Source organism: Metopolophium dirhodum, chromosome 2 (assembly GCF_019925205.1).
Source record: "Metopolophium dirhodum isolate CAU chromosome 2, ASM1992520v1, whole genome shotgun sequence".
Classification (NCBI taxonomy): domain Eukaryota; kingdom Metazoa; phylum Arthropoda; class Insecta; order Hemiptera; family Aphididae; genus Metopolophium; species Metopolophium dirhodum.
This window is the reverse complement of record NC_083561.1, coordinates 35,137,768-35,164,273: the sequence shown is the minus strand read 5'-3', so window position 1 is coordinate 35,164,273 and position 26,506 is coordinate 35,137,768. Positions and strand designations below refer to the sequence as shown.

At 28.9% G+C, this 26,506-nt stretch overlaps 2 protein-coding genes across 3 annotated transcripts; one reads left to right on the top strand and one right to left on the bottom strand.

Annotated features, from left to right (window-relative positions):
* Positions 1-41: 41 nt before the first annotated feature.
* Positions 42-3,698, bottom strand: LOC132938218 (tRNA pseudouridine synthase Pus10). 2 transcript variants are annotated; one of them, XM_061004920.1, is made up of 2 exons: positions 3,475-3,698; positions 42-1,675 (listed from the first exon to the last, which is right to left on the bottom strand). In XM_061004920.1, exon 2 carries the CDS (start codon positions 1,665-1,667, stop codon positions 264-266), a length of 1,404 nt encoding a protein of 467 aa, XP_060860903.1. In that variant the 5' UTR covers positions 1,668-1,675; positions 3,475-3,698; the 3' UTR covers positions 42-263. The 2 variants fall into 2 exon arrangements, with proteins under 2 accessions (XP_060860903.1, XP_060860904.1); XM_061004921.1 differs by lacking the exon at positions 3,475-3,698 and adding an exon at positions 2,730-2,868.
* On the top strand, positions 3,133-15,960 carry LOC132938220 (beta carbonic anhydrase 1-like). Its single transcript, XM_061004922.1, has 5 exons — positions 3,133-3,362; positions 12,053-12,137; positions 13,044-13,183; positions 14,227-14,466; positions 15,097-15,960. The coding sequence occupies exons 1-5, from the start codon at positions 3,270-3,272 to the stop codon at positions 15,304-15,306; spliced, it is 768 nt and encodes a 255-aa protein (XP_060860905.1). The 5' UTR covers positions 3,133-3,269; the 3' UTR covers positions 15,307-15,960.
* The last annotated feature ends 10,546 nt before the right edge of the window (positions 15,961-26,506 follow it).

Genomic DNA, 26,506 nt, shown 5'->3' with positions numbered 1-26,506 from the left:
CTCTTTGTTAGAAAATTAAATAAACTGGATAAGTATACAAATTGTATAAGGAAGTTTAATCATAGTTTATTTTTTCTAAGACATCACATGTTTATTTATATTTTATAATAATAATATTCAACATAATCATTTAGTGATCTTTATTTTAATAGAATTTTAAAATATATAAAAATATTTTCAGTACTAAATATCAATTACAGAATAGGTTAAATTTATCCTATTCTGTGCATTGATAATAAACTATGATAGTAGTCACAATTAAATTAATACTTTACAGGCGTAGGCCAATCAATTTCAATATCTAAAACATCCAAAGCCAATATATCAACTGTATCGTTTTCCAAAACTGTCCTGAGACAAGGATTTGTACGTCCAAAGTCTCCATGGACAAATTCTTTTACATATGTACCAGCCTGAGTGGACAAAATCACATTGAAAAATGAACAACCATTATCTATACCGACTTTGGTTGCTACAGCTTTCATCGAGTGTATTGTTCTAGGCCTGGCCATATTAGCTCTTCTATGCAAAACTCGGATTGGTGTGTACTGTAAAATTTCTAGAGGGGCACAGTTATTGAGTTTTTCCATATCTGGTAATTCTCCTTCAACGTAACAAAGAGCCTTATATACTTTGATTTTAAATTCTTCGCCAGATTTCAACTCTTTTAATTGGTCTTTAACAACATTTTGCAAGTGTGTTACAGTCACTTGTGGAACAGTGTTTATTTCATTTTCAATTTCCCTCAATACTTCATAGCTGAATTTAGTTTGTTTCGGATTGACTAATTCAATGGCAAACGGCCTTCCTCTTCCTAACATTCTGACATCTATGTCTTCTCTACCAGATGCCGAAAATTTGAATTCATCGGCTAATGCACGTTTTTTTATTGGATCAGATATTATTTCTTCAACTGAACTCTCTAGCCTTCTTTCTTGGTCTACTATCCAAGGTGTTTGAGAAAGGGTCCTAGACCACTTATTATAACGACCAGCAATATATACACTTTCATGTCTAGCATCTACACTTTTGAATTCTATTACTGATTCCGGTACTGATGGCATTTCACCATATTGACTAACAAAATCTTTGTTATCCATTTGAGATAAAATATTTTGTAAATTTTTGTTACTTAATTTGATAATTGCATTTAAACAATCACATTCGTCTTTTATATCTTTATAATGAAAACCTACAGTAACTAGCAATGGTGAATGTACATCAAAACGTTTACCGGTGGCTTTTACGATAGCGTCCTCAGCCATTAGTTTCCAAGCGTCTTTGGCACAAACAAATGCTGTAGGAAACGTTGGATTGAATGTTATTCTCAATTTTGATACATATAATGCTATTGAATGTCCACGAATAATAGTACACATGGGTAAATTAAACGCTAAATTAAATGTATCCGAATCATATTTAGATGTTTTTAGATAAGAAATTATTTTATTGATGATATCATCTTTTTGTGGATTTTGAAATAATCCCAAACATGCTATACAAGGATTTTTCTTTAGACGTTTTGGTTCATCATGATCCTGTTCTGATGCAGCAATTAATGTTTTAACATTAATAGCAGAAGGTTTTGTTAAGTGTCTAACTGCACATACTCGACAACAACCAAATTTTAATAAGTTCTGTTGAATTTCTTCTACGTTTTGATCCATTGTGATATCTGTAAATAAAATTACATTTGAATTTAGGAATAAGTCTCAAATAATTAATTTTATTCCAAATTGTAAAAAGTATTTGGTTACCTAAATTTTTTTTAATATGAACGTTTTTTTTTTTTTTTTTTTTTTAATGACGTTTATTTATGAAAATTTACAATCTATACAATGGTACAATAAGTAAATGTGAATAATGATATGTGGCAATGAGGGGATTACAATGAGTAGAAGTTTTCACATTAGAAATTTTCTACGTGGAGGGTAATTTAGGGAGAAATAGTAATATACATGGTTAAGTTTTGAGCGTATTTATAGAAGTTGTCAACAAAAATTTATTGAAAATTAAAAAAATATATAATTTGGGCGCTAATGGGTTAAATAAACTTGTTATATTAAATATCATTTGAAAAACAAATTATAATTGTAAGTAGCTTGCCACTAGATATTTTTCCTCTGCAAGGAAAATTGAGGAATCATAGATATGTTTTTGGGTAAGTGCAGTGGAAAAATATTTACACTTTGTCAGGAATTTAATTTAGTTTACTTTTGTTTTGTTTTTATGGCAATAAGCAAAGCATTACAAAAATTGGTTATAAAAAATATTGTACCCAGCCTAATAATTGATAACCATTATATTTTATAATAATTTATAAATCGGGTATATTATATTAATTAAAAACATAAACATGTTATATAATATGTTATATAATATGTTTTCTAAATTTTATCATCGCCCTTCAAAAACATAGAATACTTATAAACAAATTCAAATAATTATTTTGCAGATTTTATGCATCATTAAAGAAAAAAACATATCTTAGTATTTTCAATGTAAAATATATCTATCTTAGAACCTAGAGAGCTCTAATTTGTTATTAAGAATTAATATTCGAAAATATTTTATATGCGATGATTCAACATTTTCTCAAATAATACCACAATTGTCAATCGGTACGCAATTATTAAAGTTATTCATTTGGAATAATATTTCTAAATCCGTGGTTTAGATTATTATTTTCAGACGGACAAATTACACATCGTGTTGTGTATTCAACGAACCTAGATACTTGTTGTGATCGTCGATGAAAACATGCACAGACTGCACAGCGATATTTACGAGTAGTGTTCAGTAAATGAAAGCTTTCCTATCATAGCAAATTTGCGATTTCGATCGTCAACAGGTGTTCGATTCGAAGAGTAGCGCGTCATGATTTGTTTTTAATATAAAATTCTCCCGATTTAAATATCTAACTGTTTACTATGAACGCGGGAATAGAAACAGATTAATTATTCGAAATTGAATAGAACTCCCGTGTGGCGTGTATTTACAAATTAGTAATTGCAAACACGCGGTAATGCGGTACTGCGGAAGGAACGCGCGGTGCGCGCGCTCGATCATAATCAAGGCAGGCGGAGGCGGCGAACGCCCTTGAGCGTCAAGAGGTCGACCGGCGACGACGACGGCATTACGTTGCACAGCAGCAAGCGGCCGCTGACAGCGTTCGAACTTTTTAAAGGCAGTAGTTACTAGTAAGTTGAGCTCGGGCGATGTGTGGTGGTCAAAGTTAGAGTGGTCCGACGTAGAGCAGGGTGCCCGATATGGACAGGATATTTCGCGGTATAATGAAGTACAGACGGACGAACAGGGCGAAGATGGTCGAGCAATTCGTCCAGGTGAAAAACAACCCGGAGGTAAGATTAACACGAACGACATCGGGTCCCCGTAAGACGCTAATATTTGGAGGGAGGGGGCACTGTTGGACATTAATATTTAACGAGACGGTGCGTCTAATATATGCTTTACCTAATTAGTAATTTCCTCGTCAACTGCCGTTGACTGTTGTCAGTTGTCTTGTCACTTTGTCAGCTGCTGAAACAACGTTAAAAACTTATAGAACGGTCTACTGGAATAACGAATATCAGGAAGACAGAAAACCACCGGGACCGTCTAGATTGGGTCAATGGGCACCACGGTCTTAGATATAATGGACTGGAAACGAGCAGCTTATCACGGCCATGAATGTATGTACAAGAGACAAAGTGCGAGGGTCGCTATGTGTTCCTGGAGTTTACAGCGCCCTCTGTATAAAACACGGACTAAGATACAAATTGTGTAGTCAAATAAAACCACCGGTAGCGCTGAAAACTTCAAGAACAGTGTTCTTATCAGCTAAGTGACACCTTTTCCTAGCCGTCCCCCGATACCCGCCGACCATGTCGTTTCCAGTCCATTATATCTTAGTGCTGGGCACCGACGAGTTATCATTTATCACTTATCAATTTACCGCGCTTATCGTCTTCAAGAAAGTCGGCTCTGACTCAGTGTTGCCAGTAAACATCATAACGATATTTAATTGTAAAACGACTGAGAGCTTATCTTATAATATTATGGTTAGGTTAGTGCAGCCATAGATAATAATATTCTTTTATATTATAAAAATCCCGTGTCACGTCTTTGTCCGGAATAAACTCCGAAACTACTGGACCGATCTTGATGAAATTTTTACAATGGGTGCAATTTGGCCAAACTTAAAAGATAGGCTAATTTTAAAAGGGAGAGGATCAACCCTGGGAGGTGCTAAAACGGGAATTTTGAGATTCCAGATGGAAAATGTTGCTTATAAATCGTTGCCATGGTATATATATGTAAATTAATGTTTGTGGGTAGATTAGACCTCTGGGAAGAAGATAAGTTAATTTACAAAGGGTTAAATTTGTTTTTTTTATTCATCGGTACGGTTAGGTTAGGATATGATTTTGTATAAATTGATTATATTAATCCATCGTTGGTGGAATTAAGTAAAAACGACAAACTTGGTATAACTCTGATACTTTTGAGTTAAATCATACACTTACGTACAAACAACGCGGCGGGGTCCGCGATCTACCATAGGTAGATTGCCTACCTGATAATGTACTGCTGCGAATCAGAATTTTTATTCCGGGTAACTGAAAAGTTAAGATAAATTTTGAACACCATACACCGAATATTAAATAACGAATTGAACAAAGTTTGAGTCATATAGAGTTGATACATTTGACGGGTAACGAAGTGAACGGGATCAGCTAGTATACGTATATAATTCAATTTTTAGCATCAATATTTATTCGTTTTTTTTGTACGTTATACCACAGACCTGTGGTGTAATACCATTGATTATAAATATTATTTATAATAAAATAATCAATGGTAATATATACTTATGATACAATTATTTATTCACCATCGCATAGGCGGAACTAGGGGGCGGGGGGCTGAGCCCCCCGAGTTTTAGATTAGCTTTCCAAATGTATATCGAAGTTATGTACCTACAGTTTTGATATTTTTATATTTTTATAATTACAATATACTTATCTTTAATTTTTCGCTTTTTTTTGTTTTTCTTGACGCTTTTTAAAACTACTTGCAATTTTCAATGTCGACCTCTCAAAAGTACCAACTAGATTCACTTTTCTATCAGTAAAGAGGCTGATCTCGAAAATTGGAGCATTTTTACTACCACAAATGGCGAAATGTTGATGACAGACGGAATGAAAAACACTCATCATTGTGAATACATTCTTTTCGCTCTGCTTAGAATCTAAAACTAGTTTCAAAATGTAAGAAAGTCGTTTCAAGTAAATTTTATCGGATATTTATCGGTTAGTTAATATGATTGCCAAAATATTTATACTTTTGACAAAAAAAAAATAATAATTAATACTTATGTAATGAGTTATTGAAATGTACGTACACGTGCGTGAGCTTTCTGCTATTTACTTTATACACAGACTTATGATTAGTTCGCACACATTTACACAACCCGTAATCCGTATGTATATTGTAAACACACATAGAAAATTAGTAAAAGATAAGATTCACACAACAATGCTTAAATTTGGCACACTTTTAAAATAGCCCCCCATACTCCATAGTTACTATGTTGGTATTTTTTAGCTTTATTGTTTTTGCCAAAAATTAAATAGGCCGTGAAATCTACTTAAATATTCACCTAGCATACTGCCATTTTTTTTTGAACCTGTAAATCACTAATAGACATTATAACATTAGTTGGTACACCGTACCATTGATTTTTATAATACTTACAATAATATATAATAAAATCAATGACCGTACAATAGGTACATACCTATAATAAAGTATCAATATAAAACAATTATATTTAATGTTCACATATTTGTAAAATATATTATAATGTGTTTTCTATAATTTAGTTTCTTTTACAAAACCAATACTATTTTGCCATAATACTTGTTAGGTATTATAAATAAAGGCAATCAAATACAAAAAAATATTTTAATTCATTAAAATGTTGATGAAATACTAAATAGGTATATATAAAATGTTAATACCTATATACGATAGTTTGTTCCCTATAACAATTTATTATTATTAAATTTTCTACGTAATGGTACAATCTGTAGGTAGGTAGTTTTAGTTGTACTTACGACCTACCTATAAGTATTTTAGACATTAATAATACTTCGTTCAAAACTTATTATCGACAACGACAAACAATGTAAAATATTACAATAAACAATGTCCTGAATATTTTAGTTATTACAATTAGTTTTTATTGCGTCCACCGTCCATTTCATCTTATGGAGCTATACAAAAATGAATCGTTATTAAACTTTATGAATGGTTACTTCTTAGTACTCACTGGTAGCAAATTTAATGTAGTTAGGTTAGGTTAGGTGTTGTTATACAATTCGTGTAGTGTTGACGTTGTTGGTACGACAGGAGTATAAAACTTCCCAGTAGTTTTCAAAGAAATCGAGAAAAACTAAAAGTAAAATGTTTCAAAAATATTTTGGTATGCATTTGTATAATAGATTTTAAATAATAATATTCAAAATATTTTGGTTCTTTTTATTTTTATAAACATTTGAAATGTTCGAATTTTTTAGTTATTTTTTATTTATGTATGATACACTTTTTTTTTGAGCAAAAATCTTAGAAAATGTAATACAAGGTTATCTCAAAATTTATTGTTAAGTAACTAATTTAAAAAATATCGAGAATACATAGTCCACATTTTTTTATACCGCGAAATTAATTTTTTCAAAATTCATCAAAATATTCAAATTATTTTAAAGTGAAAATTCATAACATTTATGTGGTTTAAACATTTAATATAAAATTCTTCATAAGTGATTTTATTAGAAATTAAATAAAAGAATTAGCATAAACATTCCTACATTTTTTACGAAAGACTTTTTTATACATCAACGTACAAAAGGGTTTTAAAATCTTAGCAGAGCAATGAATGTATTGATTTTACAATTATAAGTTTTTTTTTCTGTCATCGCATTTTAGGATCTAGTTGGTACTTCGAGTAGTCAAAAATCCCTATAAATTCCAAAAGCGTCAGGTAAAACAAACAAAAAACAGATTAGTGGAAATTTAAAAAATAATTGTGCGAAAATCCACAGTAATTTTTTATGAGTGTAAAGTTAAAATGTTGACAACATTTATTAAAATTACAAAATTAGTATATTATTATTTATTACATAAGAAATTCATAAAAAAATGTCGATATTTATATAAGACTAGCTGAATAACCCGACGTTGCTCGGGAAAAAAATTGTGATTAATTAAGTCCTTTTGGGTGTAATTCGCTGTGCATAGGTATGGAAGCAAAATCAAATAGTATTTTAATTTTTAGACATGCGTTGCCCGTGAGTTACGCTTATGGTTATGCGAACAGTATATTATCAGGTAGGTGGGAGATAAAATATAGCCTATATTAGTACAGCTTTGAAGTTGAAAAAAATGTGTATACAGTGTACCTAAAACAGTATTGAAGTCATAGTTGATCATTCCGGATTTTTAGGAGTATTTAATATTTGTATATTAAAATTTAATATATATTGGGGGGGGGGGGGGTTATTTTATTATATTTTTATGGACAAACCGGGGTAATTGTACCTAGTTTTGTGAAATAATTCTCATATATAACCTGCAACCAAAGGCAACCATTAATAAACAAAAAAACGTTTCGATTTCCACCGTGAATCTTAATATCCCTGTTTTACCACCTCTTTAAAAAACGAATATCAGAAAATCCTTTCTTATTGCATATCTAGATCATTAGAGGAACCACTAGGTATTCCAAATATCAAGTTCGTACGTTTTGTATTTTAAAACTAATATTGTATATTTAATTAAGATATTGATTGATAGATAACGCCACAAGTATATTCTTACAACCCCTTATTTTCCCCTTTAGGGATTTAATTTCCAAAAATCCTTTCTTAGTGCACGTTTACGTCATAATACCTATCACTATGCCAAATTTCAACCAGATCCGTCCTGTGGTCCCAGCTAGGCGATGATGAATCACTCAGGACAAGTCATTTTATATATATAAATTTGAAATTTTTATACAAGATTCCCCTTAAGTTTTCCTACATGGCTACATTTAACAAGCAAAAAAATGTTTACTGGATTGTAAGATTAATATTTTACGAGCGTTTTATGTTAGACATTGGATATTCACCGTAAATTAACAAATTCTCATTCAATAATTTTCTTATTTTGTTGTTATTCAAAAACTTTTAATCGTAGTATTTGACATTTTTATCAAATGTTTATTTTATCATTTTCTTTACATGATACAATTTACACTCGTTTTGAGCTAATTATAGACATTTTCAATTTACAAGTTTTTTTTTTCAATGAATGTCAATAAAAATATTTTAGTTGGGTCGAAAATCTTGAACAGGTAATACAAGGTTCCTTATAATTTATAAGTTGAAGTTGTTAATTGTTACAATAGCGGTTGAGATATATTAAAGATCCATAGGTATTATTTTTTTCAACATTAAGTATTTAATGTTCAAATTTTGACAATATTCATCAAAATTTCTAAAATTAAAAAAAATATTTTGTTATATATTGTTACCTATTTAAAAATGTATAAAATGTTTAATTTTTATATAGCTAAGGATTGACAATTAAAACAGGGATTCTGAATTCTCATAAATAGTTCATACTGTAAGTCTGTAACCAAAAAATTTAAAAAATATTCTTGTCAAATTTTAAATAATGTTGGTTTGGTTAGGCAAAATCTTTATACAATTGTGTGGTTGATTGAAATTGGCAATTAGGCAGTTCATAAAATATATAGGGTCAAACAAAAGAAACCATAAAAAAATAATTATAAATATAAATTCCATTTTTTCATCCCATTCTTTGAAGAAAGAAGAAACCATAATAATAGATCGCATGTACAATAATATATTAATATATATATTTTGTATGATGATTTTTTTTTTAAATTTAAATATACTTCTTAAATATAGAACCTTTATAATTTTAATGACTAATGTAATATAATTTAACTCAATTTGTTGTATTCTAATTAGGCAATATATGCTTCTAAAGTCTTATCTATTATTACATGTATCAAAACGATAATAGCTTGGAGTCATTATAAATCATTATTTATACAGCATTTATAAACTAGATCAAATGCATAATTTTTTTTTATTAATTAAAATAATTTTACAATGTATTACAATGTATTATTTTTTAACTTACCCCATTGAGCAGAGCTTGTGGGGAGGTAAATGAGTTGTTAGTATACACTGTACAATATAACTTATATATAATGATTTACAATATTTAAGATACGTATTATATCCTAAGATACTTATGTATTATGATATACAATTAAAATTCAAGAAGAGCTAGTTTCCAGTAGTTTTTTTATTAAATTTATAAATATTCTTATTTACATTATTAAAAAATTTTTTTCAGATACAGTGGCATAGCGTCAACATTTTTTGGACCTAAATAATCTAAGAACTTATTTCCTATACTCTTTATTGTGTTACTAACATGCATGTCATATGCCCTGTTTTCCCGTTTATTGTCATGTTAAGTATTAATTTAACCTTATTGAAATTTAATGGAGAACTGCCTGTATAAATAGCTGACCATTAGAATTCTTCAACTCCAAGTTCTTTATAATTCAATGAAGTTGATCCATATAAATCCTTTTTCTTTAGACATATTCTTATTGCATGAGTTTGTTGAATTTCAAGTGGTTTATAGCATTACCAGAACAGCCACTCCATACTATAGTATACCGTATTGGAAGATCGACTTATAGAGTACGTCATAGACGTGGGTACCTACCTACTAATGAAAAAAGTATTAAAACATAGTTATACTATACCTAGGTAGTATACTAGTATATATATGGTGGTTGCGCGGATGTGGTGTACATTTTTAGGAACACTATGCAACCACGGACCACAATCTGTGTAACATACGTTTTATTATTAGCACTCTCTAACTCATACCCAATATACACCTATGAACAGTGGTTATTTGACTTAGTGGTCCAGACTTCCCCTTAGGGATATACTTACAGTGGGTTGGTATACTACCCAAATAGTACGAAAAACGTGTTTCGTAACGTTCCAAAAAGTATGGACCCCTCCCCTTGAAAAATTATGGTTATGACCATAGAGTATAATTTATAGTTTTTAGATATTTTTTTGCTTATAATAAACTAGGATAATGTTTTCCTGGGACAGTAGGACACTATAGGTTATACATTTTTAGAAACAATATACGCTCCTGAATCTTTAAATTAATTTGTTTAGTAGGTAGTTGTTTTAGATAATAATCTAAAATTACTTAGCAATAGGTAGTTTACTATAGTTTTGACTGACCTTCCTAAACTTGATTTTGTTATATTCCACGTGTGAGAGACAAAGAAAACAAACCTCCGTGTGACGTCTACTTAAGGTTGCAAAAAAATATCGAACAATCATATTTATAACGATGAAAAATGTATACCAGTATACGTACCTATAATCTGCATATATTTTTTCAAAGTATTTTATTAATCCTATATAATATATTATATCAGTCAGTTTTCGCCAATTAATTGTTTAATTTATTAAATTATTTTATTTTATTAAAACAGTTTTTTAAAATTAATCTTTAAAATATTATGACCGATACGATTTTATATAGTTTTGAATGGGTACATTTCAAATACATAATCGCTTTACTCATAACTTGTTGGTACCTATGTAATTTTTCTAAGCACATTTTATAATGTCAGTTTCATTAAGTGCACTGGAATCCGCTCAGAAGACAGAATTGTTTTTAAAATTTTATGTATAAATGATTTACATGTTACAATAATTAATATTACTTTCAAATTTAAATAGTAAAATAATATATAATATAATATTAGCAGGTTTTGGTCTGAGGTGAGTGAAGGGAAACCAATGCCTAGCACCCAATCTTTGCTGGCTGTAGATAGCTATAATTACGTACTTACCTACTTTTTATTCATAAATAATTGTCGTCTGTACTATACTTACATAGTTAAAACTGTGTCACACAATTTTATATTTATACATATATGATATATTTATAAGTGATTTTGCGTAGCGAACAAATATTACAGAGTCCAGTGTACAAATGAAATTCTTGTTTAGTATCTTATGAAAAATCATAAAAAATAACTTGTATAATATTATTTTGTTGATATTAATTATTATTTATTATATTAAATCTGTTTTGTAACGAATATTTTATTTTTAAAGAAATTTGATCACTTATTTTTAAGTTATGATATAAATTTAGAATGTTTATGTTCCTTACATTATAGTTTATATTTTATATTATATGTTAATATATTATTATATATTCATAATTTCTTTATGTTAATTTAAAAAAAAAAAAAACAAGATACCTGATTTGTTTTTAACTATTGTCCACAGCGTATCGATTATGTAATTATGTCGACTACTTGACTGTTGACTGTTAAGTATAATTTTGTTTTAAATTTGGTAAAAACAATTTGAACTTTCGTGATAATAAAGAAGAATCAGATTTCACACATAATAATGATAGTCAGAAATAAATTATTGGCTGGCACAAACACGACGTGACGTCCATTAGAATTAAAAATATTTTACATTTTAAATAATTCCAAAAAAGTTCTAAAAAAAGTAAATACATATTAATATTTTATTACGGTAAAATACTGTTTTTGTGATAATTTATAAAATCTTCTTTATTAAACAAATAAATTATTCACAAATATTTTATTTACTAACTATAATTGTAACCAAGATGTTTTTTTTATAGTTTTAGAGTTAAATATTAACATTTCAAAATAAGATATTAGGTGTCGTGGTTTATTTTTACTTGAATTGGTTTTGGTTTATATACAATATACATTATTAAAAATTAAAATATAAAATATATAATACAATTATCATAAACCTTATAATTTGTTTTTTTAATATTTCCATTGATTATTAATAATTATTAATACTTAATAGTAACTATAAAGTATGAACCATAAAAATATAGTCGTTTTAAATTATTATTTGATATGTTTCAGCCTAAAGCTTTATTTTTCACTTGCATGGACAGCCGTATGTTGCCTGCTCGATTTACTGAAACCAACATTGGTGATATGTTCATTGGTTAGTATACGTTATATAACTCAGGGGCAGCATACATTCTAAATTATAATTTATTTTAGAATACATTGTGGATATATTTTAACATTAGTTACTCTTAAGAGGATGTCAGCGCACTATTTGTTTTCTTTCTTTGACCCACGTGCAACATAGTAAATTTACGTTTAGCAGAACCAACCCCGTGTTATTACTTTTAATATTAGAGTGATTTCACCTATTATAAAACTTTAAGTTAAGAGCATTACCTGTATCTTTTTTCCCTATGTTTGCTATTTTATGATATTTTAATTTTTACCTATGTAATATTTTATGAGCGTGTATATTATTAAAATTAAAATATTGTAAAAAAAGTCAACGTAGGAACTAGGAACTCAAGTAATGTTCCTTGCTTAAAGTTTGATAATATGTAAATTCGCTCTAATATTAAAAGTAACAACACGGGGTTGATTCTGCTCGACGTAATATGTTATGTTGAGTTTGGGTCAGAGAGAAAACAAATGGTGCTCTGACATCCTCTTAAAGTCTTTAATATTATTTTGGAACCAAAATTGTATTAATTTCTATTAATTTTTTATGCTTATTGCATTTTTGCAGTATTTTTTAATTAGGGAATTATGTTATATCAGGAATTGACTGTAAAAATGTAATATTATGATTTATGATTTATAATAAAAATGAATATATTATAATAAACATTATACACTATTTAGTGATATATACGCGTTAAACATAAAAATTAATAAATCTTTGATTCATCTCGTGACCTCATCTAAATATATCTAATCCATTGTATATTAATTTCTGTAATAACTAATACGTTATATGTACATTTGCATAAATTACAGGATTTATTGAAATGTAGAAGGTAGTGAAATTAAAATTGTCAAAATTTTATGTTTTGGTATTTAGTTCGAAATGCTGGAAATTTGATTCCACATTCGCAACATTTCCTAGATGAATATACTACATGTGAACCAGCAGCCTTGGAACTAGGATGTGTACACAACGATATAAGGCATGTTATCGTTTGTGGGCATTCTGATTGCAAAGTAATGTTATTTTTAAAATACCGGCGAATAAAAAATAAACTAAAATTTAATTAATTTTTAACACTCATTTATTTTCTCACAGTATCAATACAGTGTACTATTAATTAAATTATTATTATAAACGCATTACATTTGTTTAGCTATCTAGTTTCTAGTCTGTACATTTAGATAATCATTCAAGTTGTACGGAATTAAGTAACTTGTAGGTACTTATTTTCAAATTTTAAACTTTTTATAAACAGTATTTTAAACCAATATTGTTTTGCAATTGAAATTTAATTCAAAACATACAAGATGCATCATTTAAAATATCAGGCATCATTTAATTATATTTAGTGCATGATTGAAACGTAGGTTATTTAGTGCATGATAGTAAACTTGTTGGCTGTTGCTGAAAATTAGATGTACCTATCATGTAGGTATATGTCCGGTGATTTCAAATAGTATTCGTATTTTAATAAATGGATATAAGGTAAAGCCATTTTAATATTTTATAAAATCTGTTCAACCGCACCTTCTGGTTCACATGATTTATCAATGCTACTAGAAGTCTAGAACAATCCCAATTTCTTGATGTCCGTTGTGGTATGGCCGCATATCAGCTGTACCGCGTACTCTATATGACTATAGAGTAGATACCTATAGTTAATAGGTATGTACCTACATACCGGTCATTTATTGGCAGTTGCTACTTATTATACAGGATTACAGGACAAAAACTGTATTTAAATGTAATATCGTTTATAATAATAAGAAAAAAATTTTTCCTTAAGAATTATATACCTAGATAAAATGTATTATTTTGCTTTTGTTATGTTGTATTTTGTAATGCAGAAAACGTTGATAATAACTTTTAAATATGCGTACAAATAAAATATTGCAGAATTTATGAATTAAAACATAAAATTGAACTGAATTTTATTTTTCCGGCAGTGTTTATATTATAAAAGATAAATAATAATAGTTTATTTTATGCTGGGTGTTATTGTTATTAATTATTATCATCGAATGTTTATTAACGTGTTCGTCTAATTTATTCTTAGGCAATGAACTTGTTGCACCTGCTCAGGGACACGGAATTTGCTAGCATCGACAACCGCCGGATGTCGCCGCTTCGATCATGGCTCTGTACGCACGCAATATCATCTTTGGAAAAGTATCAACAGCTGGAAGCAGCCGGCTTCGACACACCACTCATTTTTCAGGCCGAGACACCCTTACGCAGGATCATTGCTTACATTGATCCGGAAGACAAGTTTTCCGTTACAGATAAGTTATCACAGGTAACTAACTATAATTCTGATAAAATAATTCTAAATTATATTAGTTACTTTTAAAATAAAATATTGAATTGTATATCATTTCTTAACACTAAATCGAAGCTTAATATTAATAGGTACGCTTTACAAAATTGATTTCAAAAGATGTAAAATCTAAAAATTTGTTTTAGTCATTAGTAATAAGTAATAAATCATTTTTTTTATTGCAATAACATTTTTTGTAAAATTTTCTTAAAATTATTTTTTTAAGTTTATAATGGAATATTTTTTATCAGTAATGAATACAATATCTTGTGTGGAAGCAAAATATTGTCATATCAAGCTTTTTTAATCAACAAATTAATTTTCAAGCATTTCGATGACCATCTATCATAAATAAATTTACAAATTTAATATATATGTATTTTTTTTATTCATATTACTATATTAGGTATACTATAGGTATTATAACTTATAGTGGATACCTAATGCATATTATTATTTATATTTATTTATGTTTGCTAGTCTTTCAATTACGAACTATTAAATCTTATACGATTTTACATAATATCATACAACACCATAATACTAATAGATAGAAGGTAGTAATAAAAAATAATATATGTTGACATATTGTGTATTTGTGTGTTATAGGTTAATACCCTACAGCAGATGCAAAATATTGCCAGCTACGGTTTCCTTAGGAAACGTCTAGAGGCGTATGACTTGCATATACACGCTCTTTGGTTTGATATATATACCGGGGATATATACTATTTTAGTAGACAGAGCAAAAAATTTGTTGAAATTAACGAAAAAAACGTGGATAAACTAGTGGAAGAGGTTTCTAAGTACTATTGCTAAGATTAAGGTGAAGTTTATACATCCTTCGACCATACACATATACATACACGTACGCACACACGAATACTTAACTTATTGGTGCTTAAGATTCAAGACTATTTAAAACAGAATAATTACTAATTAATATACTATTTTGCATACATTCCAAAACGAACATTCCAACTAAACAATATACACATTACCGTACTTATTTTTATTTTATAATTTTATATACTTAACTGTTATTGTTAATTTTTAATCAAATAATTGATTATGAATCTCCATATTATTATATAACGTTATTTTTATTTTTCATATATTATATGTATTTATTGTTTTTTAAATTGTTGTAATTGTTTGAATCATAGGCGGATATTGGGGGGGGGGGGGCTTAAGCCCCCCCTGAATGTAACAAACCACACTAGATGTCAAAATAAATTGTGTATTTTAATATACCTATATATACTTGATGCCTCTGCTAGAATAAAGTAGGAGTACTGAGTAGCCACTAGTTAGTAGGTTGAAGCGTTTAAAAATGTATGTTTACGCTAATGGATAAGACAAAAATGTTAAGCCCCCCCCCCCACGGATATTTGACCAAATATCCGCCTATGGTTTGAATTTTATCATATTTGTGAATATTATTTTGTCACCAATAAAATACAAGAGAAATGACGAACGTGTACAATGTTTAATGTCAAAGAAATATTATAGAACAGCCGTCCATGATGTGAGCATTGTTTCTTGAATGCAGCGCTAGATAAGTAGAGCATGAAAACTCCAGCCGGGATGCTGCGTGAAAGAGAAAGCAAAGTCATTTCTTTGTCGTGGTTTTCCACACCATGGTGTATTCTTTTACATGTTTTTTCTAGTCACGGTTGTCGCGTTGGAAGAATACAGATTTTCCACTGCGAATAAGTCAACTCATCAAGGGTCCTCATAAATGTATATTATATCGGTTGTTATCATAAAATAATAGTACCATTTTTGTACCAAATTTTTATTATAAAATCCGCTGATCGTGTAGTATATGTATTACGGCGCCTATTTTAATATCCTTGGATTTGAAGTTAAATTGAAGATTCGAATAAATTTATAAATGTATTGGTATTACTCAAAAGTTTACAGTAAAGAAGTAGGGTCCTCATGAGTTTTTCTACCTAAAATAACAGAAAAAAAAAATTTTGCAGTAATTCACATTAATTTATTATGAGCGTTTGAAGTTCAAATTTTTACGACATTAGATATTCACCCGTAAATTAACGATTACTCACTGAAAAATTTTCTTATTTTGTTTTAATTTGAAAACGAATAACCTATAAATTTTTAACTTTATAAAATACTTGAAATTTTCACCAAAATTTGATTTTCTATATATTTTGTCTCTTTTGAGCTATTTAGAAACATTTAAAATTTTAAAATGTTTATAGTTTTTAATTTAAGTATGACAATAAAAAATGTTTTGCTGGGTCTAAAAGCTTAAAAAATAATTAGGTATAAGGTTCCTTATACGTTATTACTGTAGAAATTTAAAAATATTAAAGTTACATATACATATCTTATTTTTACAAAATTCATCGAAATCACGAAAATATGCATATCATATCATAATTTATATTTTTGTAAAATATAAAAATTTGTATAGTTAAGACTTGAAAATTGAATACAAGATTTCTCATAACTATCTCATACTGTAACCATAAAAATATATAAACACATTTTTTTGATAGACATTTTAAGTTCAAATTCGGACTAAATTAAATATTTAAACGATAAGAACAACAATCTTAGTTATTTTTTTGTAATATAAAAATATTTTTCGTAGCTGGACTAGAAACTTTTTAAGTATGTTATTATATTTCAATTAAACTCAATGTTTCCTGCTATAGGCAAACATTTATTCAACCTTCTGTATAACTAATGGTTAAATTAATTATTTTATTACCGATAATATCATAAAATATACTTAGTAATATAGGGTGACAGTCCGTCTTCGCTCAGAATCGTTTTTCGTATAGGTTTATTATTGAATTCAAATTTAACACATTCATTGTGATTTCGTCGAAACCTACTATATTATAGTATAGAAGGGTATCCACTTGCCCACCTGCATGTTTAATAGACATTTATAGAAAAGAAAACTAAAAAAATTTTAATGCCTTGTATCTAAACTCAAAAAGAGTCGAATTATTTTAAAAATTATACCTTGTATAAAAAATAAATGAAATATTATATTATAGGTATATTTATTATTAATCTATTTACCATTTACCAGTTATACCTATAGCCACCACTGCAGGTTAACCGCGGTCAGTTTCTGTTTGGCCTATTTAATATAAGACTGATCATTAACAATCTCGTGACCATCTTCAAATTTCGCACTGGCCCGCCCCACCGAGCAACACCTGGCTTACACGCGATTTAATAATTTATATATTGTGCATAGTAACCGCGTCTTCCGGTCTATAGTTCTAGTAGTACATCAATTTTATTTTCCCACGACGACTGAGGCGAGCGAGTTACCGCCATACCAATAGAATATAGCCATATGGCGGGGTATCTATACTACAATTTTCTTCTATACAATATAATATAATATTATATATTATACTATTATAATAAAATTGATATTTTATTATCGCCAACGACTACTGTTGTATAATATAGTCATTTGAGACGACCTTTCGACGTGGCGGCGATTGAGGAGATCTGCAATTGGAAGCGTTCCGCCGCCCGTCCGTCGCCTACCGCCGTCGTTGACCCGCCGCGTTAATGATCTCTCTCTTTCTTTCTCCGAATCAAACGCGCTGTCTTTCTTTCTCTCTGGATCTGAGGCGAACACTGCAGGCGCATGTACAGGCAAAGGTCACACGGGCCATTGCACGCTGCCGATCGTCGTGCGTGTGGTAGGGTACGCACACGCGACGGATCCGTGCAGTCGTACAACAGATGAGGCGTAGCGGCGGCGCGGCGAGGGCGTCAGAGTCCTGTTGACCTTGATTGGCGGCTCAGGATTATATTATTGTGTCCGTCGGTGCCGCACGCGCACACACTCACACACAAGACGCATTCAGTACACACACACGCATGTAGGTTAATGCCTGGGCCTTCGTCGTAGGTATAATAATATAATATAAAAAAGTATTGTAAATAATATGCACACACACACACACGCTGACACACACACACGCCGACACGCACACACACACGCACACACATACACGCCGACACGCATACACGCACACACAGACACGACACACAATGTGTACGTATATACACTACGGCGGCGGCGGCACGCACTTGCGTGGCCTACATAATAATATAAACATCGTGTGCACTGCAGTGCTGCGTTGCGGCTAAGATTTATGCAAGCGCTAGGTGGGGGGGGGGAGGGAACGCCGATGGTCGCTGCACGTGGGACGTCGTCGCCGTGCGCGATTCTCGATCCCGATCGTAGGTAGGTATATTTTTTAATATTGTTATTCGTTTTTATATCTCCAAACTAGCGCCCGCCATAAACGCGTTGTTTATATTTTTATACTATTATATATTTTTCTATCCTCACAAACTCGTTTTCCCGCAGCGCAACAACACTGCCTACATCGACGACACGCGACGATCGCGATCGTTGGCTGAGACGTGTTTAGGGGATTCATTGGGGTGGGGCGATCGACACGAATGACATTTTTGTGTAGGGGTGCAGGGCCGTTGGGTACTTTCTCATGGACATATTTTCGTAGATAATAATTATTATAATTAATGTATAAATGAAACAATTGATTATTGAATAATTTATTTTTTTCGGGGGGAGGGGCTATTACAATTATATAGGGAAAAAGTTCTTGGATTATTTAGGAATCCAATAAATGTTAATTCAATACTATATAGGATATTTAGATTTAGTATAGGAAATATAAATATACTGTAACAAGTACTATAGCTGCACCTATGTTTTAAAAACCCATTTATCCCGCCGTAAGCATAGCTTATTAGTGTTATCAATAGGAGAACTCCGTGCACCTCAAATCACTGAGGTGACATAAAAAAGACGACGACGTGAAAATCTGTTTGTCCGGGAATCAACAATACAGTGAACGCTGAAAAAAAGGCCGGCGATGATGACGGTATTTTTATCAGACTGGCCGTCTGATTCTCCGACTGGAAAATATTTTATTGTATGCGGTATGTATTTGCGGGTTGGTAATCGCAAAACTGTGTCCGTGCCGTCGGTTGACCGATTAATGTCTGAGGAAACGTGGTCGTTGCCGACATTTTCGCCCTCCAAGGTTAAACCGTTTTCGTGTCGCTGTTGAACAGTGCGCTCCAAATGTTGTGTTGCGCAGTGCAATACTCCGATGGCCGATGGTATGTGAGCGAAGTCAGAGTATAGAATCATATACGATGTACCTATATTTGAGAGTCTTATGCCCTCGTCACACATGTGTATAACACACACACACACATCGGTCACCTATCGCCTATATTATGTATATATTAATCTCAGGTTCCTAAAACTAGGAATTGGTCTACATCCGTTATTTACAGTTTCTTATATTATATAGTTGATCACAAGTCAAAATATAGTCCCGCAGTGTGAATAGGTTTGTTATATCCAAATTAAATCTTAATGAATTAGTATATAGTCGCTGTAAGTTCAATTTTTTTTTTATGGTATCTAGATGTATACTCAAAAACTAGAAGTAATATTGCGTTATGTTAAATTTGAATTCAATCATTGCATATAAAAATCGATTTTGAGCGAAACGGTATCAATTTCTGTTTCTAAGGATATTTTATAATTTATTCTACATAACCATAAGTTATTGTATTTTTTGGTAATGCTGTTGGTTGAGTAGTAATTTTTGCTAAAAATATCGCTTAATAAGACGTATTATTATATAATAGGTACTTGTTAATTTATAATATGATATTATATATTAGACTTATGAATTATGATAGTCGGTACCTTAACTGCATGTGGATAAATTCATGGTATAAAATATTCACAATGGTGAAGAGTTTCGAGTTCATACGATTAATATTTTTGAATTAATAAAAAATAACTGAATTCGTTATTTTTTGTTTAAATTAGTCAATATTTGAACTTATATATTATTATCAATAAATAGGCTGTAAAAAATAAATTATTAATATATATGTTTATTTAATTCTTAATTTGCTGTAAGAACAACTTAACGAAGACCTATTGTTATGAAACTTTACTTGTTATGAATGCAAAAAATTTATTCAATTTGTTTTATTAATTATTAATACTTTATATTTTTATAATTTTATTTAAAGTCAATTTTGACAAAAACTGTCAAAAACTAAAATTATGGAAAAGATACAGTAGTTGAGTAGATTAAAAGGGAAAGGTTCTTAATATTATTCTTATTGCCCAAAAATGATGACGTACTGACCACCTACTATATAATATTATAGTGTTAAAACTTGTATATGTTTCTTGCAGCGGGTGCAGTACGTAAATGACTAAATTTATGGGAGGTCTTTTATACTGATATGTTTGTTATGTTCGCGACAAGTTCAAGGTTCTTCCCGGAATATATATATATATGTTATGCATGTTTTTTTTCCATTATGGTTATCTTATTATATTATTTTTTCACCTTGTCCAATAGTTTTTTTTTTATTATTACAACCGAACATTATTACATATTATAAAGTGTGGTGGTAGCACGCTGGCAAGGCAGGAGGAGTTAAAATTGACTAGTTCTAAGACGCGGCCGCCCAAACGTCTGGACGACTGTACATATAAGAACGCATCCGGCTCGATGACCTACATCCGGGATCGCCGTCGGCTTGTACCAACACGCGCATCTCTTATGAACAGCCCAATAAAATTCGACCAGTTGAATTTGTCGTGGCCACTTTTTCCCCTCTCTCTTTCTCCCTCCCACTCCCTCTCCTTTTTTATTATATTTTTTCTTTCTTTTTTTTCTTTGTGTATTCATATTTTTTCTATTTTCTTGTACGTTCCTACTTTTTTCTTTATTACTTTTGTGTTTGTATGACAGATTTTTATCCTATAGATATAGCGCATGTATACCCGTATATTATACTATGTTTGTGGCTCGTGATTTGTTTATATTGTTACCAGTTAGAATCTGTTGGATGAATGTTTCCATAAATCATAATGAACTTTGTTTCAATTGTTTGTTAACTGCAGTTTCCGACATTGGCAGATTTAACTATGTTTTTTTTTTTGTATTTTTATCATTTTTTATCTTTAACATAATGTAAATCCTCAAATTCAAATAGTTATATTTTACTCGACTCAATCAAATTATAATTATTCAATTTTTGCTTAAATAGGTATTTTATTTATTTATATGTACCTATCTAAAGATATGATATTAAATTAAGACCTTAAAATATTGTGAAAAATATGATAAATAATAATTTTTAATCTAAATGTCAAATGTGTTTATTATACCTTTAATATATATTATTTTTATTTCAACATTTTAGTGTTCTAAAGAACCACAGTACATTAAAAAAGAGGTGATATTTTGTTATAATTATTTCAATTTTTAAATGAGTTTATCATTTAAAATCATTAACCAAGTTACATACACTTAACACTCGTACAACAAACTTATTACGGTTGCGCGAACATACAGATCACGTGTTCGTTTCTTTCAATTGTTCCAAAAACACATTTTAGCCAGAAAATGTATAATCATTAATCGATGTCTTTTACATTTTGAATAAATAATTAATTACACGTTTCTTTACGGAAATATTAACCTAATAAAAAGTTAATTTAATATTGGTTAAATCTTGATGGCATTTAAAAAATATATTCATGTTATAGCCATATAGGTAGGTAATTACTAATTAATATTTTAGATACAAACACGTTATGTAGAACTTTATGCAAATTTTTGTCAAGAAGTCTGCTATGAATGAAAACGGTATTAGTTTGTTCTAAACAATTTATTTCATTATCTGTTTTTTTGTGAGACCCTTCAGTGGCATCCTGTGGTTTGTCTACAACGTACGTGGACAACGCTTCTTTGATGCGAAAACGGGAACTTAAAAACCGTTTGTTTCATGATTAATACATGACTTTGGAGTTTTGCTGAATATTTTTGTTGTTAGGCCACGGGAATGTGCAGTAATTCTTCATGTATTATCATCAGGTCGTCACGTATAGATGATAATTGCCGGTCCACGATATGGCTCTGAGGCGAGGGAGATACCTTATGACCTTAGTATACTGTGAAGGTATACAGTTTGGACGGAAGAATATACACACGCGGTCTATACCGTTATTGTGCGGGAGACAAAATAATTAAGAGGTTCCCATTTTTAGTACCACCATAGAAGACAATTTTAGTAACCCAACTGGTAGGTACATTTTGTAATAAGGAAGTTTTTCAATAGTTAATAATTTCTATAATTTTTCAATTATTCAACAAAACTTTTGTATAACAAATTCAAATAATTATTAAATTTGATGTTTTGTTTGAATTGAAAAAATAAAAATGTCTAAAATCGGAAATGGTAATTCTTTTGCAACTTACACAATAAAATAAAATAAATTGGTACTACGATTTTGAATCAGTTAAGGTACCTGCTAGAATTCAAAATGTTTCTGAGTTTTCGTTATTATCAGTATTATATTTTTCCAGGCATATTATCCCTTATATTTGTATTTATAAGTTTATAAATTATTTAAGTATTCAATATAAGATATAATAATGACAATAAAATGATCCTTAGGATTATTTTAACTATAAATACTAATTTATTTTAATTTATTAACACCCCAAAGGGTTAATTATATTAATCTACATCATAAAATATATAGAAACATAGACAAATAACAAATAATCCAGCATGGTATGAGGTGTTACAGCAAAACATTTAAGTACAATAGGTACATGAATTTTAAACAGTCGTAATGAATAAAAAAAAAATCATAAACTATAATTTCATCAGCGGTTCAGATTAGGTGACATCCCAGACGACATTTTGTTATGATAATATTATTATAGTATTATAATAATAACGTTATACTAATATTATTCGTTATTACAATGTTATAATAATATTATTAATCATAAAATTGCTGTCTGGGATAATGGACTTTTTTCAGTGTTATTATCTTTATTCATTGGCAATATGTGATGTTTGTTTTTGTTACAATATTAGGAACTCTTAATTGTACTAACTCAAGTAACTCAACACAATCTATTTTATCATTAATTAATTTATGGAACTCTATATGGAAGAATCAAGAATGCCACATTGATATAAAATTAATTGATTACAAATAATAATATATTATTACTATAAATTGTGATTCAATATTTCAGTATCATAATATATATTGTGCATTCACATGAAAATATTATGGTGCGCCAATACTTAGTGAGCATTGTTTATAACGTAGGTAGTAGCGGTATAGTGATTGTTTAGGAGATAAGTTATATTTTTTCAAGTACCAATGGTTTCTAATTTCTATATCCAATATATATATATATATTATACCTAACGGCTAACTGTACATAATATGTAATAATATGCATGAATTTACGTGTGTGTACGTTGAACCAACGACGATATTGTATATGATTTGATTAGCTCTTTAAATCTTTAATGATATTTTATAGTGGGCCGTTCTACAAAGGTGTAGGTACATTATATCCAAAATAAATTATACCTTTAAAAATAATAATATTAACTGTCCGGTCTATACATTTTATGATTGTACAATAATTGTAATTTTAAAAAAAATAACAAAAGTCGGGGATAGGCAGATATAGTATTTTTACAAACATTTATAGTCCTTCTTTATAAAATAGTACAGAGTCCCTATACCTATATTCAATGTTGTGTCAATAAAGTTTTATATACATACTTATAATAACCAAATAATTAATATAAAATCAATTGTATAGTATTTATTTGAAATATCAGAACTTGAAGCGTGTTTTGAGTTTAAAATAATATTCACTTTTACAATTTATTTTCCAAACGTCATACGCTTACACTAGGTAGGTCGTAACTTGTAGGAACAGTGTACAGTGTACACATTAGAAAAATACTAAACCGTAGTAATGACGAAACCAAAATAATATTACACAATACCAAACTTACATATTTATTTAGCTTTTATGAAATGAACAAATAAAATAGGTATTTATTAATAATTATCAATTAATAATTACATTATTAAATACAATGGTATATTTATTATACTTTGATTAATAAATCATTTTTATAATTAGGAATTCAGAAGTTAACGAATACAAAATTATTCTTCTAAAAATTGTAGAAAATATGTATGCGTTTTTGTATATAATTTGTAGAAACAAGTTTTTAGGAGTTTAGAAGTAAAAAATGTATAAACTATGATATGACTTTATAATAATAATGTTATAATGAAGTGCCAACCTAGCCTATCATAATGTTCATAAATAATAATTATATTCTACATTTCTAAGAGTATAATATTACTACCCATATAAAATATATAAATCCAAGTACCTACAAGATATACTCGGAAGTTTTCAATAGTTTTTATAGTATATTTGTTTTTTTCTCAATTAGAGGTATATGGTAAATATGCATATTTTAGTCAATAAGGCATAATATGTATAAATATTTTGTTGACAATAATAGTCAACAACACCATTTTGCCTATGGCATCAAGATACAGTGAGATAGTTAAATTATTAAATATTTCATTAAATTATAGTACAGTATGCAATAATACTGTAAGTTTTAAAAGTTGGTATAATTAATTCACAAAAGCAAGATATTTTTATAAAAACGTATATTATTATTTAATATTTATTTTATTAATAAAAGCAGTTTTTCGTACTTTAGATAGGAAAACAACTTGAGTAAATTATTCGTAATTATATGTTAGGTTTTAAACAAATAACTGTTTATTTTTTTAAATAATAAAATCAGTTTGTGTATATTATTATTTTAATACGATTTTGAATTTAAATGTCTGAAATATATCATATTTGTATAATATGACATATTATATTATATTAGTATTAATAAATATACAATATTAGTAGGTTACACAAATCAACATTATCTTATAAATTCACTGACGTTGTAAAATTCTTAAATACATTTGAACAATATTATTTTTTAATTATAAATAAATAATCTTGTAATAAATGGAATTCCATGATTGAAAAATAGAAATATGCTATTATATAGATTCATATTTTCAGAATAATTCAAACATATATTTACCTAAGTAATTTGTATTTTTTAATTTAGATTTTCGATTTTTAATGTAATATTGTATTAATTATATAATATTAGCCGGTAGGTACCAATAGTATAACTTTTAAACTCCATTAAATGTATGTATGAGCATTTTAATTATTTTCTCACTAAACACTAATGACTTTTTAAATAATTAAAAACACGTATAAAAGAACTAATGACAAATGTTTTAATATTATGAACAATTGAAACTTAATACTTGAGAACTACCTATATTATGAATAATGTAAATTATATAATATTATACATTGTTAAATGTAATTAATTTAGTATAAACAATAATCTGAACTATTTATTAGGTAGGTTACTAACTACTTATCCATAATACAACATAATAAGCAAATATACTAGATTGTATGACATATAAATTGAAAATTCAATAAAAAAAATTTTTAGTATGGTATATATTTTATAGATACAATTGTAATGTAGAGATATAGCTAAAAAATTATACCTATTGCTTTATTATGTATGTGTATTAATTTGTGAGCTATTGTAGTATCGTACTATCGTTGATTATAAATATTAAATACTAATATAGTAATATTATTACTAAAGTAATACTAAATTAATATTTGTTATCAATGGAACCTAGTATCTTCTAATAATCTAATATATAAAATCTAAAAAATTTAATCCAAACTATAAAGATTTTTTAAATATTGGGTTTTATCTAAATAGGACGAAGGATGGATACATTATCAAAGTTATAATAACTTGTAGTATCTAAATATTATTGTTTATTTTTAATTATTAGCAAAGTAAGACGAATGTCCAATTTTTCAGACATTTTTTTTCATTTTTAAATAAATATAGCTGATAATTAGGTTTAATTAACATGGTAATCTATAATGTTCATTGAATGTAGCATAATTTGTAATTATATAGATTTTATTACTTTAGTTATACATTTCAAAAATTATAAACACAAGAACTAACT